This window comes from Macrobrachium nipponense, chromosome 8 (genome assembly GCF_015104395.2).
Source record: "Macrobrachium nipponense isolate FS-2020 chromosome 8, ASM1510439v2, whole genome shotgun sequence".
NCBI lineage: Eukaryota > Metazoa > Arthropoda > Malacostraca > Decapoda > Palaemonidae > Macrobrachium > Macrobrachium nipponense.
Genome location: NC_087203.1, coordinates 44614460 through 44632757, shown reverse-complemented (window position 1 = coordinate 44632757; position 18298 = coordinate 44614460). Strand labels below are relative to the sequence as shown.

General features: G+C 35.3%; 1 protein-coding gene across 1 annotated transcript in view; it reads left to right on the top strand.

Moving 5' to 3' along the window:
• LOC135222721 (structural maintenance of chromosomes protein 4-like) overlaps positions 1-16607 on the top strand; it is a 64243-nt gene extending 47636 nt beyond the window's left edge. The window contains exons 7-9 of the mRNA XM_064260927.1: positions 1903-2135; positions 2323-2506; positions 16273-16607. Of these exons, the coding sequence (XP_064116997.1) occupies positions 1903-2135; positions 2323-2506; positions 16273-16494 (639 nt within the window). The 3' untranslated portion in view covers positions 16495-16607. The remainder of the gene's footprint in view (positions 1-1902; positions 2136-2322; positions 2507-16272) is intronic.
• Positions 16608-18298: the final 1691 nt, after the last annotated feature.

Here is an 18298-nt window from a genome sequence, read left to right as displayed (position 1 = left end):
TTATCGGAAGATAAGGACCTACAGGACCTTATTAGGTCGTTTAATACAACGAAAATGCAGTATCCTAAGACACCTAGCTGGAATTTGGATGTAGTCCTTCAATTCCTTGGGTCCTCTAGGTTTAACCCCCTAATTCAGCCTCATTCAGAGACCTTACCAGGAAGACTCTGTTTTTGATGGCTCTAGCTTCCGCCAGAAAGAGTGAGTGAGCTTCAGGCGATTGATGGTAATGTGGGTTTTAAGGAGGACTCTCTCATTTGCTCTTTCCTTCCTGGTTTTCTTGCAAAGAATGAGAACCCATCAAGTCCATGGCCCAAGAACTTCGAGATTCGTGGGTTATCTTCTTTGGTAGGAGAAGAACCCGAGAGAACTCTTTGCCCAGTGAGAATGGTGAAATACTACCTTAGAAGAAAAGAGCAACTGAAAGCCAACCGAGAGGTCTGTGGTGGTTCAGTAAAAGAGCCTACTCGTCCATTGTCGAAGAACGCATTGTCCTTCTTCTTGAGAAGCCTCATCAAAGAAGCACACGGATCCTGCAGAGAAGAACATCTTAGGCTTCTTTAAAGTGAAAGCACACGAAGTAAGAGCCATAGCAACTTCTCTTGCTTTCAACAAGAATATGTCCGTGCGAAATCTGATGGAGACAACATTCTGGAGATGTCAGTCAGTGTTCGCGAACCACTACTTACGTGATGTGAGAATCACTTACGAAAATGCTTCGCCTTGGGCCCCGTACGTATCTGCGGATTCAGTGCTGGGGCAGGGAGCTGGAACTCATCCTGTTTAGTAGTATAAATTTTTCCCCCTTGTATTTGTTGTTTGTTGGTTGCCTTAAAAGAGGATGCATGAAGGCATCTCTTTAGGTCGTAATACTAATCTTTAGTAGTTTGGTTAGGTGGTCTGATGAGTGTGGCTCCTTGCAGTAGTAGTGGTTAGGACCTGTTAAGATAGGGACGAACTCCCTTTAACAGGATCCGACTTGGATTCTACACACAAAGGGATCACATATCCCAGTGGTAGATCCGAGAGTCTTTCAGCATCAGGTCACGTCCTAGCTGTAGCTCTCCAGGCAACGCAGACTCAGAGATAATATCAATGAAGTCTTCTGCCTGAACAGGTAAGAACCAAGGTTATTTATATCCTACAACATCAGTTGTTTCTTATCTCTCCTTATTACTTTAGCTGTCTCTTACCCTCCACCAAGGGTGCCAATCAGCTAAGTATATATCTGGCAGGGAAGTTCATGTACAAAAATGATATTGTTAAACTACAATAAAGTTTTGTACATACTTACCTGGCAGATATATACGTCTAATGGCCCACCCAGCCTCCCCTCAGGAGACAGGTGAAAGAGAAAAAATCTGGCTGGAGAGATAGATTGGTTCATACGCCCGCCACCCAGCGGCGGGTAAGGTAGACCACCTGACCTACCTGTCGCGTGTGCCGCGAGATTTGAAATTCTGTCGGAACGTCGGAGACTATAGCTAAGTATATATCTGCCAGGTAAGTATGTACAAAACTTTATTGTAGTTTAACAATATCATTTTAAGAAGGTAGTACTAAAACTATCGCGATAGTGTAGTAATATATTTATCATCTTCAGCCTGTTTTGTGTTTGTATGCTTGATATTTGCAGCTGTATGATGAATTGCTTACTCTTGTATTGTTCTAATGATCTCCTGTATTAATCTTTTCTTGTCCTTTCCATTCTGTTTTATGTATTTTATGTGTTTTATGCTTTGCTTTCTTATATCATATAGGAATGTGTAGTTATCTTATATGAATGTGAAGTTATAGTTAGAAGGAGAGAGATTTATTTATCTCCATGCTTTTATGTATATAATAACCAAATATATGTGAAGAGTGGTTGTTAAAATGCACACATTTTAACATCTTTTACAGGAAGAAATTTACTTACTACGTGTAGCAGAGTTAGATGAAATCACAAGAAAGAGAGATGAGCAGCGAAAATACCACGAAGATCTACGAAAACAGCGTTTAAATGAATTCATGGCTGGTTTTACAATTATTTCTAACAAGTTGAAAGAAATGTATCAGATGATCACTCTAGGAGGTGATGCAGAGCTGGAATTGGTTGACTCTTTAGATCCATTCAGTGAGGGAATAGTTTTCAGGTAAGACAAGGTTTACAGTAAATTGTGAGTCAGTGAGATTTTTCATCTCAATTTTGATATCATTTCCAAAGTTTCATTTTTAGCTTCAAGCTTACCCATTGTTTTGATGCATTTTTCATAATGGTGGTGAGTATAAACAGTGAATAACTATTCAGATTATGCTAGTAATCAACTTTGTTTTCCTCAGTGTTCGTCCTCCTAAAAAATCATGGAAAAACATCACAAATCTATCTGGGGGTGAGAAAACCTTGTCATCACTTGCACTGGTATTTGCACTTCATTACTATAAGCCAACACCACTCTATGTTATGGATGAAATTGATGCTGCGTTGGACTTCAAAAACGTATCCATTGTTGGCAATTATATCAAGGTGAGCTTTTTGGGTTTTTACACATATTTGTGTAAAGTTATGCATTGCTTTACATCTGGGGTACTTTCCAGTCACTAGGATGGTAAGAGAATGTTGTATTACAATACTTTACAGAACAAGACTGATTTGACATATGTATTGTACTGACACTGTACTTTAATATTTCATATAATTTGTACTGTTTTAATACAATATCACATAGAATATACAAAGTACATCATGTCGAGCTGTATAGCTCATGCATAACCAAGGCTTGTGGAAACACTAATTTTGCTTTAACAAAATTTGCATAGTATTTTAATAAGACAATACATTAACCCTCTTACGCCGAAGCGGTAAAAAAAAAAATTGTCTCCCGTGTGCCGGAGGTGTTTCAGAGTGAGCGCGGAAGCGGAAAAAATGTTTTTTCAAAAAAATCACAGCGCGCTTAGTTTTCAAGATAGAGTTCATTTTTGGCTCCTTTTTTTGTCATTGATTGAAGTTTAGTATGCAACCATCAGAAATGAAAAAAATTATTATTATCATATATAAATAATGCGATATATGATAGCGCAAAAACGAAATTTCATATATAATTGTATTCAAATCGCGCTGTGCGCAAAACGGTTAAAGGTAACAAGTTACTTTTTTTTTCGTTGTAATGTACACTAAATTGCGATCATTTTGGTATATAACACATTGTAAAACGATAAAAGCAACACAGAGAAAATATTATCACAAAATAATGCATGAATTCGTAACGCGCGGACGTAAACAAATATTTTTTTCAAAAATTCACCATAAATCTAAATATTGTCCTAGAGACTTCCAATTTCTTTCAAAATGAAGACAAATGATTGAATATTACTATACTGTAAGAGTATTAGCTTACAATTGCAGTTTTCGACCATATCTGACAAGTTAAAGTTGACCGAATGTCGAATTTTTGTATATACAGTGGGGCCTCGTTATCCACGGGGGATAGGGCCCAGAACCCCCCGTGATAAGTAAATACCCGTGTTATCCTGATACCCCCCTCAAAAATTGCTTAAAACTGCCTACTTTAATAGTTAACCCACCCAAGACCACTATTCCAATGTTTATAACTGCCTACTTTAGTTCAAACACCAAATATGTTTTCAACTATCACCTAAAACTAAATTCAAGACAGTTTTAAAGTTATTGTACAAAATTAGCCTTAAAAAATAAATGTAGTATATGTACTACTGTACATATGTAGCCTACTAGCCTAGGGATTACAGCTAGAAGCCTACATACGCATGGTGGGCCTCTTTTTTTTTTTTTTTACAAGGAAAGAGAGGATGAGTGGTAAGAGAACTATCAAAATTATGTAAATCATATGGGTACTCACCAACAATCATGTTGATAAAAGATGGCGATGATTTTGCAGTGCAATCCAGTAATATAATAACGATAATGCTACCAACAGTATGCAGCGAAACATCTCTTCCCTTCGTCACAACACGTTAATAGTATATTCCACGTAAAAACCTTCATCTGACCTTTAGGCGTCTTTCCCATAAGAGTAAAAGAATCAGGGCTTTTGGATGCCACATAATTAACTTGTTTATATGGGTACAATTTAAAGAACGCGCCGCACACCACATTTCACAACAACAACAAACCAACCTTGGACAAACGCGAGTAGGCCAGTGTTGCCAACTGGGAATGGCAATTTCTTGCTAGATTTTGTTCCATAAAAGGCTAAAAAAAATCACATACCATATATACTCGAATAACGTGCAATCTCCCATATCGTGCGACCCCCAAATTTTCACCAATAAACAGTGGTTTTGTGTTTTGTCATGTATCTCATGTATCATGCAAGTTCATAAGGTTGGTGGTTTAGCCTGCTAATGGCCGAGTCATTCAGATGTGTGCTGATGCTAGTCAAGTTACGTTAATTTTCTTATTAATCTCGAGAATTGAATAGAAAATCTCAAGATTAAAAAAAAAATCCCAAGATAATAAAATAATTGTAAAAATAACACGCCTTGGAGTCCTTAATCATTCTCTCTCTCTCTCTCTCTCTCTCTCTCTCTCTCTCTCTCTCTCTCTCTCTCTCTCTCTCTCTCTCTCTCTCTCTCTCTCTCTCAGGAATAAATACGTACGTACTGTAATTTACTGATACCAACGGGTATCAGTAAATGTGTAGACATTGTGTGCGTGTTTAAAAAATGTGCAGTACACACACATTCCGATGTTTCGGTTTTTGGAATTTTTCAGATTTCGGAAATGTGAGGTCAGATGCATAATCAAACAAACACCACTACTGCAGCAAAAACATTTTTTCCCTTTATGTTTTTCATTATTGTTATTTATTAATTACAGTTTATTTAAATAAATATTAATATAATACTGTTAAATGAATGTGAGATAATTAAGATCACCTATAATAAAATAGTGGGACAATTAATACCATATGTTCACTAATAGGTATTATTTTCAAAACAACCAAAAAAATTCCGTTAAAACACAAAAATATATGTACATAACAATCAAAATATAATAATGTTTTGCAGTTCAACTTGTGAATTTTAACAATAAGTATGACTATATAATATATTTCACCATATCGATCTTGAAGTTGAAGAGTCGTAAAATTCTGAGGATGGTCCGGGGAAAGGATTTGTACTTTGTGATAACGTATCGCTACAACACCATGTGGTATTTTCATACCACTATATTGATGACGCATCGCTACGACACACTGGTGTTTTTCATACCACTATACGTTAAAGTTAAAAACATGACATAGAATCGACTTTGCGACTTCGTTCACTTTGATATTTTTAACGATACAATAACTATCATTTGTACTACTAAAACTTCTTCACATAAGTAATTTTTTCGTAAGATATGTGTTGTTGCAAAAGCTAGCTTATACATAAAAGGCTTTTATAATTTAAGTCATCTTAGATATACATATGCACCCAAACTCATTGTGGGGAAATTTACTACTGTTTCCTCGGATATTGAAATACTTTAGCATCATTCAAACACTTTAATAATATAATGCATAAATACTAGGCTATACATATTTACATCGTATACAAATACTACATACAGTTATATACACATACTTTTATATACAAAGTTAACAGTTATATAAACACTACTTTTTATATACAAAGTTAATCATATGAGTAGTGATCAGACGACAGCTGTGCACTGGACTACGTACGTACTACTTGGAAGATAAAACAAAAAAAAATTTTGTTGTTGTTAGTCTAGTCGCCGGGATAGATTAACATTTTTCCAGAGATTAAAGAGCTGAATTTTGTTTTGAAGGTATGTCAACCGCGTTATTATATTATTGTTTTCACGAAGGAATAATTATATAAAGAAAATTATTGAGTAATTTTTGCCATCAGGAGTCAGAAAATCACGAACATGGTAACGTTCAAACCTAGTGCCATCCATGCCATATGTCTATAAATAGAACAGAAGCAGAGGGCAGTCATTGGATAACAGATCTCCATGGCTACCAACCAACCAATCAGGTGTTAGTTATACTACTCTGTAATTTTTTAGAATGAACGTTTACACACACGAAGCTAACGATGATGTATGTGTTTTGCATACAGTACGTAGTTTTAGTTTTTATTATTAGTGTAAGTATTTTACTGATTTCATGAAGAATAGAATGATTCCTTCTCATTACTTTGAATGCAAAATGGCTTGAAGATTCTTTGGCAAAGAGAAGAGAGAAAAAAAAAATTTCCTTAGAAGATGATACCTATTTACTAACGCGGTTGACATACCTTCAAAACAAAATTCAGCTCTTTAATCTCTGGAAAAATGTTAATCTATCCCGGCGACTAACAACAAAACAAAAAATTTTTTGTTTGTTTTATCTTCCAAGTAGTACATACGTAGTCCAGTGCACAGCTGTCGTCTGATCACTACTCATATGATTAACTTTGTATATAGTATGTGTATATAACTGTTAACTTTGTATATAAAAGTATGTGTATATAACTGTATGTAGTATTTGTATACGATGTAAATATGTATAGCCTAGTATTTATGCATTATATTATTAAAGTGTTTGAATGATGCTAAAGTATTTCAATATCCGAGGAAACAGTAGTAAATTTCCCCACAATGAGTTTGGGTACATATGTATATCTAAGATGACTTAAATTATAAAAGCCTTTTATGTATAAGCTAGCTTTTGCAACAACACATATCTTACGAAAAATTACTTATGTGAAGATGGTTTTAGTAGTACAAATGATAGTTATTGTATCGTTAAAAATATCAAAGTGAACGAAGTCGCAAAGTCGATTCTATGTCATGTTTTTCCTAAACGCGTTGACTTAAAGGAGAACGTTATTTTGGTTGTTTTATCACTGCCATAAACCCATAACAATGCAGTGTATGTATGATAATTCTAAACTATTATTCACTACCAAAATAACGATGATATTTTGTATTGAAAATTAATGTTACATATATTCCAACATTATTACTACGTAGCATGAATAGTACTATAAATATTTCGAAAGATAATCTTGCTGTGAACGCTACCATAATTTGATTTTCATATACGTACTTACATTTTGTCAGCTGGCTGGTCTCGCATAGATAAAATTGATTTCACTGATATGGAATTACTCCACGAATAGCCTTTTTATTATGAAGATATGACGACTTAAAGGAGAACGTTATTTTGGTTGTTTTATCACTGCCGCAAACCCATAAATGCAGTGTATGTATGATAATTCTAAACTATTATTCACTACCAAAATAACGATGATATTTTGTATTGAAAATTAATGTTACGTATATTCCAAACATTATTACTACGTAGCATGAATAGTACTATAAAAATTTCGAAAGATAATCTTGCTGTGAACGCTACCATAATTTGATTTTCATATACGTACGTATATTTTGTCAGCTGGCTGGCCTCGCATAGATCAAATTGATTTCACTGATATGGAATTACTCAACGAATAGCCTTTTTATTATGAAGATATGACGATAATATATAAGTAAAAAATGCTTTTATGTATTTCGTTTACGCTTCGTCGCCAATAACAAACAGCAATACTTACGATAATCTATGACAAATAGCGTTTGTATGACTTCATTGTTCAGACAAGTTATATACGAATACTGCCAAAATAATAATGAAGTTCGAATTAATTTTAGCCTTAATGTTATTACTACTGTAATTACACTACCACTACTATTAAAATTTCTAAAAGTTTATCAAACAAAAAATGTCGCTTTGAACGCAACCGTATACATAAACCATTTTCGTACGTAAAGGTATATGCTTACATTTTGTGGCTGGCCACTCCGACGATAAGTTGAGTGCAATGATGTGGAATTATTCTTTGAATAGGGTATTTATTATGAAGATATGACTATAATATATATGGTAAGAATGGTTTTATTACCTTTATTGTCAGTTAATATCATAATGTGAATGTTTGTGTACGTTGGTGGTTATCGCACTGCAACTACGCTTAGCCTACCAATGAATGTCGTACATAAACCTTGAATAGGCTATTTATTTCGAAGATAGGACAATAATATATTAGGTGAGAATGGTTTTATTACCTTTATTGTCAGTTAATATCATTATATGAGTCTTTAAATGAATGTTGGTAGTTATCGGACCACGGCCGAGGGTTAGCCTACCGAAAAACATCGCATATGCAACACAACAAACCCGTGATGCACCGATTCATACCAGTGATGTAACATGAGAAACGGTCCAAGAAAAAACCCGTGATTAACTGGATCCGTGAATACTGATCCGTGAATAAGCGATGCCCCACTGTATATATTTTTTATATGCAATTATTTCGGAAATAAGAAAAGCTACAACCTTCAAATATTTTTCGTTTTATTCTAAATGAAATTGCACACATTTTCATATATAAAACTCTATGAAATGCCTAATATGAAAAGGAGCAAATATTCCGAGAATGGTACGTACGCATTTCGAAGATTTGTGGCGGAGAATCCGCGCGCGGAGGGAAGGAAAGATTTTTTTTTAAATTCACCATAAATCTAAATATTTTGCTAGAGACTGTAATTTGTGCAAGATGAAGATAAATGACTGAATATTACTAGGACTGTTTAGGAGGTTTTAGCTTACAATTGCGTTTTTGCCGGACCCATTTCGGTAGAGTCAAAGTTGACCGAACGTGGTTTTTTTTCTATTTATCGTGATTTATATGCAAATATTTCAAAAATGAGAAAAGCTACAACCTTCAATTATATTTTGTTGTATTCTACTTGAAATTGCGCAAATTTTCATATATAAAACTTTATGTAACGGCTAATTTAAAATGGTGCAAACATTACCACAATCGCACGTATGATTTTTTCAGAAGAGTTACCGCGCGGACGTAAAGAAAATGTTATTTTTTTCATAAATTCACCATAAATCGAAATATTGTGCTAGAGACTTCCAATTTGTTGCAAAATGAAGGTAAATGCTTGAATATTACTAGAATATAAGCGTTTTAGCTAACAATTGCGTTTTTCGACCATTTCGGTAGAGTCAAAGTTGACCGAAGGTTGAAATTTTGGCAATTATCGTTATTTATATGAAAATATCTCAAAACTGATAAAAGCTACAACCATGGGTTGTTTATAGTTGTATTGTGCATGAAATTGCGCACATTTCCATATATAAAACTTTATATAATGGCTAATTTTAAAATGGTGCAAACATTACCACAATCGCATGTATGATTTTTTTCGGAAGAGTTACCGCGCGGACGCAAGGAAAAAGTTTTTTCATAAATTCACCATAAATCAAAATATTGTGCTAAAGACTTCCAATTAGTTGCATAATGAAGGTAAATAATTGAATATTACTAAAAATAAGAGTTTTAGCTTACAATTGTGTTTTTCGACCATTTCGGTAGAGTCAAAGTTGACCGAAGGTTGAAATTTTGGCAATTATCGTTATTTATATGAAAATATCTCAAAACTAATAAAAGCTACAATCGTGCGTATTTTATTGTTGTATTTTACATAAAAATGCGCACATTTTCATATATAATACTTCATGTAACGGCTAATTTACAATGGTACAAAAATTATGTCAAAGTGACGAAATAATTTCTGAGATGTGTCACAGATACTTTTTAGTGCGGCAAGTAAGAAATTCGCGCTTGCGCGCCTGCATAACGATTGTAAACAAAACAACACCTTGATCCGTGAACTCCCAGCATCCCCCAAGGCGCGTGATTCAAAAGTTTTAGGCTGGTAGGCCTATAAGTATTTTTCCGCGAATTTTAAAAAAAACTTTTGTAAGTCGACGTAAAATACGTCCAGTCGGCGTAAGAGGGTTAAGGAAATGATAACGATAAGCAAATGTGCGCAGCGATAGATGGGCATCGATAAGATTAGTATAGATATAAACCTTAGCACTGTAATATGCAGGTATATTAGATGCAGCAGCTCAGTTGATTCACCCCAGTTTCACAGGTTGATTTTTAAGAATAAAACTATTTTGAGAAAAAATCAAATTTAATGGTGGTGGAGAAAAAAGAAAAAGAAGTTACCTCATCGTCATGTTCTATTGCCTAGGACATGACAGCTGGAATTTAATATCACTGCGCCATCTGTTTGGACTCTGAAGAAATTATGTGGTGAAATGTCCAAGGAGTAAATCAGTTACTAAGGTGTTACCCATGATAAACAACTTGGGCCCCTGCAGTGAGCTCAGAGTGCACTTGACAAACATTTAGAGCAGTATTTTTTAAACTGGGGCACACACCCCCTAGGGGGGCATCAGCAATTTTGAAGGGATGAGCTAGCCCTAGGGAAAAATAAAAAATGCTATAATTTATTTTTATTCTCTTAACAAGAGCAAGGAACTTAATATTCAGAAGTTTAATTCAAAATGTGAAAGAATCGCCTTATAACATTAGTTTCCTATAGTCTACTACTCTAATAGTTAGGCGCTTTGGTCTTACCATGTTTTGTAATTATTTACCTCCCTCCCTATCCGTGGTAACCTCTTCTCTTTCTCTCTTTTTCATTTTCCTTTAAATCTGGGAGGGAATTTCACTCATAGATGCAAGGGTGGCCATGGGGGAACAACCAACTCTTAGAGGGGTCATAGTCATAAAAGGTTTAAGAACTAGTGATTTAGAGTATCTATAATGTTAGCAAAAAAAGAAAAACAATAGTTCCTAGATATTCAAGAAAAATGTTCATGTTATTTCTTTAAATGTATTCATACATATATTTATATGACAAAAAAAAACTTATTTCAGTAATTTTTAAAAGCACATGCCTGGTCAGGTGGAGAGTTAGGTTATCTTTATTTCTCAAGTTGTTTTTCTTTATACCATTTATGTTAATTAATATGTATACTGTTTACCTTTTGTATGCATGTGTGAACTCATCTTACAAACTTAACATGATAATAAAGGTTTATAGGCAGCTCAGGTTAGGCTTTTCAGGACTAGGGCTCAGTCTAAGCTAGGAAGTTCTCCAGAGCTCAGAAAAACTGCTCGGCCAAAGTGGCGGATCAGGTCCAAAATGTTCCTTCTAATGCTTCCTTCAAAGATATTTGATTATCAACTGACACTCCAGTCACAACCCTCCCCCTCTGTAAGATTTTCTTGGCATAAGGAGAAGAGTCTACTTAAAACTCAGTGGTCTGGGAAAACTTAGCCCTATTAATAATAATAATAATATTAATCACATCAAAGCCAGTGTGATTGCCAGATCAAGATGCCATCCTGTCACTTTGTGTTTATATTTAACCCTGCATTGTAATGAATGTCATAAATTGTGCTTAGTATTCCAGGAATGTACCATGTTACTTCCAATACTTCTTGTCATTGTTGTATTGTTTTGGTATTATGATTATGGCTGTTGTTAAATTTTGTAATTTTTCTTACTATGTGCGCCGTTTCTAGGATCACACACTTCTGCATGAGTCCTGGGGCTACTTCAGCCTCTAGTTTTTCTAGATTCCTTTTCAGGGATCTTGGGATCGTGCCTAGTGCTCCTATGATTGTGGGTACAATTTCCACTGGCATATCCCGTATCCTTCTTATTTCTATTTTCAGATCTTGATACTTATCCATTTTTTCCCTCTTTCTCTTCAACTCTGGTGTCCCATGGTATTGCGACATAATGAGTGATACTTTCTTCTTGATTTTGTCAATCAACGTCACGTCTGGTCTATTTGCATGTATCACCCTGTCTGTTCTGATACCATAGTCCCAGAGGATCTTTGCCTGATCGTTTTCTATCACTCCTTCAGGTTGGTGCTCGTACCACTTATTACTGCAAGGTAGCTGATCTGATGTTTCTTGCACAGGCTCCAGTGGAGGGCTTTTGCTACTGAATCATGCCTCTTTTTGTACTGGTTCTGTGCAAATGCCGGACATTCGCTTGCTATGTGGTTTATGGTTTCATTTTTCGTATTACACTTCCTACATATGGGAGAGATGTTATTTCCGTCTATCGTTATTATTATTATTATCATTGACACTGATGGATGAAAAAATATACATATTGCAATAAACCTCAACAACTTTAATGGAAGGAAACAAGATGAAAATTTTGCTGTGAGTTCCTAGTAACATTAACTTCTTCTTTCTCTACAAGCTTGTCCCTATTTGAGGTCGCTGTAATGGTTCTTCAGCACACTCTTCCGTCTCCCTCGGTATAGTGCATCCCCCTCGCTCAATCCCAACTCCCTCATATCTCTCCACGCAATCAATCCCTCTCAATTTTGGTCTACCTAACCTTCCTCTTAGTAACATTAACTACTAATCTAAAAAGTTTATCATATTGTTCTGTACCTAAAAATGACAAAAACTACAGCTCCAAATTTACAATGAATCTGCTTTAATCTAAAAGACTGCTTTCCTATAGTGCGTTTACTTTTCTAAGATCGCTCTGGTGGGGCCAGGTAGAAAAGGCAGAGTTGTCATATCTATGGGTATGCAAGTCCCATTAAATGCTTCCCGCAGATATAATCCTTCTTAGGAGGATTCGCTTTAGACCTTGGGAGTCGAGGGAAAGGGTTTGCTTCTTCCTTCTTATCTTTTTTTTTCATTCCTGATTCTATTTAGCTATTCCTTCTTTCTCTTTCTATAATCATAGATACGCTGAATGGCCTGTTGGCTCCGGCGTTTGGCCTTCACTATCTTGTTTTGTTTGGTTCATTTTCTAAGAAAAGACATCCACTCATTCCTTCCTTGCAAACTTTTTTTTATCAAAATCATCCAAGTCAGTACAGGACTCACTTTCTCTCCCTTTTTTGGGGGGGGGAAACACTGGAGATTCCACTATATTTCCCGTCTCTTGCTTCCTTGTTAAGTCAGCGAATAGTCATTTCTGACACTTTCGTTGCTTCAGATGTTCTCTGGATAGCCTTTGAAGCATCAGTTACAGGACCTTCATGTTGTTTTTATAAAATGAAGTATTTCAGGACGTTATAGACTATTTCCTTGGCCTCAGATGGTGGGTGAAGGCATTATTGGGAGTCACTTGAGCTGTCCATCCATACATACCACAGTGGGTGATCGAGAGCGAGTATCCTTTAATGATATTGACCATAACCTTTTAAATCTTCTTAAAAATCATAGGTCCCCTAAACTCAGATCTGGCATTGCCGGGGGAAAAATATGACATATCTTCATTTTCATTAATGAAACTGCGGTTTTAACGAAGAATATACGAAATAAGATATATTCAAAATATCTGATGGAAACAAAGAACTACAGTTTAAGAAATGAAAACTATTTCAATAGACTCCATGAAGCTAATATGATTACCATAACATGAAAATTGGTAACGTATGATATCTGTATGAGCCACATCACAGCGATCTTAAAAAAGTAAACGCACCATAGAAAGTTTTAATTTGGCGTTAGTATACTGTCTTTTGGTGGATGCATCAGATTAAATAATTTAATATATATTTAATCAGTGAAATCTAAGATATTGATACAGACAAATCCTGCAGGCCCTCCCCTTTCAGCATGAAAAAACCCAAGGCATTATCCTCTCAAGATCTCATGGTAAGTCTTATCCGATTCCAGATAATGGCAGGACATAGCCAATCTTTGGGTATGATGGTCTGTAATACCAACTGCTCTTGAGCTATTGCTATTTTACTCCTCGAAAGATGGCGAGCTTCCACCTGGTCATATTTACCTGTCAAGTTCCTTTTTTAGGAGTCTAAAAGGTAATAGTAGCCTATTTAATGTTAAAAGTAATAATTTTGGCATTTCAAGTCTTTATCTTGGGGTTATCAGACAGAATTCTTAGCATAATGTCAGACAGTTTTTACCTCCATAGTTTAATGGACAATGATTTTATAGTCCTGTAGGATAAACTGGAGATGTGTCCCTTCCTTCCTTTTCTCTCTTACAAACCAGTTACCAATATAGTTGCAGTTGTCTAGTAACATAACCATTACTGTCACAGTTCTTTGGCCTCAGCTTTCTTGGTTTCCAAACCCCATGAATTTCATAGTAGACCTTTCAAGGGTCCTATTGTGGCAGGAAGAACTTTGCTTCAGCCATTCTTCCATTGCTGCCATCAAAACTTGTAGTTCCTCCAGTTACAGATATGAAGAGACAATCAAGCCTTCCTGTGATATAGGATTTTCAGCCAAACAATTAAGTCATTACTAGCTCAAGGAAATTTTTCAACTTTTATTCGCTAGGTTAAGTGATGCTTGTTTTGTAGATACAGCAATGTGGGGAGGACGAACCTCAATGCATGTCAATTATCTTCCATTGGCAGGTTCCTTACTGTACCTCTGTAAATTGAGGAGGAGCTGAGATTGATTGTAGATTGTGGAACTTTAAAAAGTTTCCAGCATTTTTCTTCACAGAACAATATGGTTTACTATAGAGGATCAATAGGTCAGCTTTTTACAGTTCGGTGGTTAATTTTATTGGAGCTTTCAGGAAATATTCATCTTGTTCCCTTTGAGCCCTTAGGCATTAATTTTGGTTCATCTGATGTTTACATGTGCCAAAGTTTTTTAAAGGGTTTCCCAAAATCCGTGAAGCCCTTGTACTTTTAGTGATGCATTTGATCCTTTTGGGTTATCATTTTAAGGAACTTAAGACTTGAAGACAGCTATCCTTTTAACTTTAGCATCTGTTCAGAGTTTGAGTAAGCCCTATACCTAATCCAACAGATTCTTACTCGTACTAAATATTGGTTTATCTGTGGGGTTTCATGGCATATTCATGCAAGTGTCACATTATTTGATGTACCAACAATACATGTGCAGCTATCTAGCAAGGAAAATCATTCTTTTTACCCCTTGAGGGCCATAAGGTGTTACCTTGAAAGGACTTTAAGAGTATAGAAAGAAGTTCTCTTAATTTTCATCATTTGGTGCAGATTAGCACTACGTATTCAGGATCGCTGTATTTGGCTGAGGACAGTAATAATTGGCGCTTATCTATCCTCCTTTGATTTTCGTGCATCCAGATTAAAATTGATGTGGTCATAGGCCTTTGCGACTTCTTTTGCTTTTAAAGTTAACACAGGTGTTAATTCAGTTCTAAACATAGCTACATGGAAGTCCCCCACATCTGCATTTATTATGTTTGTGTTTAAGGACAATTTATAGATTCATATTTATTTGATTCTGTAGTGGCAGCAGGTCATATCTTAGCCTGGAAAGGAAAGAGGGGGAAGTGGCTACATTCATCACCCTTTTCGTCCTCATAAACCATCCTTTGACCTTTAGGAAATTATCTGGGGGTTTTCTGTGACTCTGCCTGACAACTTATTGCTGTACTTCAACATGGTTTGAATGTAACCCATGACTGCTATCAAGATCCTGCCTGTATCCTGACCTCTTGTAAAGGTAGCATCAAAACACGTTACATTTAAAACTTTTACTTGACACAATTCATTGGTCCAAGGCCTCTGCAAATACTATGATTTCAAGTGATTTTTTTTTAGCATGAGTTTAATCCCACTTTTGGGGTTAGTGCCATTAGTGCACTTTCCGTGGTGCACTGTAGGCATTACTTCAAGTTCTTTGCAACGTCCCTTCAGCTCCTAGCTGCAACCCCTCTCATTCATTTTATTGTGCCTCCATTCATATTATCTTCCATCATACTCTCCACCCTCTCCAAAAACTTGTCTCATAGTGCAGCTGTGAAGGTTTCCTTCTGTTGCACTTAAAACTTTCAGTCTCGGTCTCAATTTCCCTTTCAGCACTGAATGACCACAAAGGTCCCAGCCCTTGCCATTTGGGATAAATTTTGTACAGTATTCCAGTTCCTATTTCCACTCAGTAGTTATCCAGGCTAACATTTAACAATGGGTTTTGTGTTAAATATAATTTTTGGAAAAAAAAATGGTATGTTCATATAAAAAACCCATTATCATACAACTCTTTCAAGCATCAGATGGTTCAGACTTCTTGGCCAAAGACCAGTCTTCACTGGAAAGTACTCAGAATCCTGATGCACACTCAAGTGGAAAGGGGAACTTGTCTTTCTCTGGGACATTTGGATACTGCTGCTGCCACAGACCAGGCTAATATAAAGTATTGAATTTGTATAAAAACATCAGTTTTATTTCAGTCTCATGCCTGTCAGGGTTGCCTTGTTAATCATCTGAGTGTAGAATGTGTTCATATATTTATCATTTAAGTATACAATTATTTAAATATCAGCAAGTTAGGTATTCTTGATTCTTTCAATTTATTCAAACATTTTAATTTATGTGTTCTGTTTATTTTTATTATTATTTATTTTTTTACTCATATATTTCCTCTCTTTTAGGAGCGTACCAGGAATGCCCAATTCATCATCATCTCCTTGCGTTCACAAATGTTTGAGCTGGCAGATAGACTGGTAGGAATTTACAAGACATATAATGCCACTAAGTCTGTCACTATTAACCCTAATAAGTATGTAAATGCAGGACCAACTACTGAGAAAACAAATGGTGCCTTGAATCAGACAGCAATTATTCCTCCTGTGTTAACTGAAAGTAGAGGCTAATTAGAAAGATAAAATTTAATTGTATAGTTTTATGACTGAATTTTCTTTATAGTGTATAGTTTTGTAGCTTTTCATTTTCATGGTGTATAGACATAATAAATATATGACTTTTATCTTCGTGTAATTTTTTTAGAACATGGTTTTCATGTTAATTTTATCTTCGTATTACTGTATATACCATATGAATTTAGATTCCATTTTAGTTCCACCGAGTACAAATTTGTAGTTTGCATGTAGTAGAATGGTGATTATAGAAAAGGTGCAATATAGTGTGGGTAAATTGTATCAGTTTAACAGTAGACTTGAGGACATGTTTACTTTTTCCTGTTCTTTGTTGAAATGGATAAATTAGACTTACTAAGGGTTAGTTTTCTTGCTGTCTTCAAATTCAGGAAATATCTTTTGCTTAATTTTCTGAGTATTGTGTACAGTAATGTAGCTAGCCTTTGGAACTATGTACACCAACTGTTAGTACTGTTATTTTCATCATATAGAGAGCTTCATACTTCCTTGTTAACTATTGTAGGGCTTTCCTAAATTAAACTTTTAGTTACAGGTTTAGGTCAAAGTTGTCTAGTTACAGAACTGAAATGATAAAAATATGGCTAGACTGTCCTGATGTTTATCAGTTCATTACCAGCCCGAGAAGAGCCTTTATTAGGTTCAGAGGTCTGGATAAACTAATCCTTTATAATAATCATTATTTCATTAGAATTTTCATCTTGATGTAGTTTTCACTGCTTGAATGCTGGTTAACCAGCTTAATCATTGCTCTCCTCTGACAATTATGCTAAATTGTTTTATGGAATATGCATCATGGTGTGAACTTTTGCATTGTAGTTAATTTGAAATCCCCTTATATTTTTATATTGTGTATTTTGCTCTTATAAAGGGTGTTTTGATACATAAATACATACACTGTTTCACATGTTCTTTTATTTGCAGAAAAGCAAAGAATATAAAGTATGAAATTGTTAGAACAACAGTCCTTTAGGGAACGAGTTTAAATTTGATCTTGGTGGTCACATTAACTGTAACTGAAAATTTTTGGTTACCAGAGTGAATGGGCCAGCTAATCCACTTCTTCATCTTTTGTGTGTTGCTGGATAGCAGTCAAGCTGATTGGTGGCATCACTTGTGATGTGTTCTTTAATTTCTTCACCTGTTGTGTACACAAATTGATAACTGTTGTTAGGTGTGATTGAAGGTAGTTATCATCTTCATGTAGTTTAACCTAACCACTCGTTGTGAACAATGAAAACTGGCAAGCTATAAACCATAGCCTTGTACTCTTGTTGATCCAGGCTGACTCATAGATTTTTATTCATTTCTAGTGTACAAATACCTAGATCAGATGTTTCTTTTAACAGTGTTCGTCTTGACCATGAATGTGGACTTAGGAATCATGGGAGGCCCATAAAAAGTACATCTGATGTGTCCAGTGTAAGGAAAAACTTTATTTTGACCTGTGTCAATTAAATTATCAGATTTTTACATTCCAAGAGGTAGTGTGAATGGTTGTTTTATGTTTGAAGTTTTCCGGTTATTGGAAAATTGACCACACAATTCAAAACATTGCATAAATGAGAATGAACCAGAAGCAGAACAGGGGAAAAACAGTTGGAGTAATAATGTGCAGAGAAAAATACTGAAAAATAATGGTTAAGTACAAGACCAATATTGCTGCTTTCATAGGAGAAGTGTCAATATCATCACTAACTAGCATTTTACAAAATATGTACACCTTAATTTTCACTACAAGTGCTCCTGAATCACAGAGCCAAGAGGAGATGGGTGTTCTTGG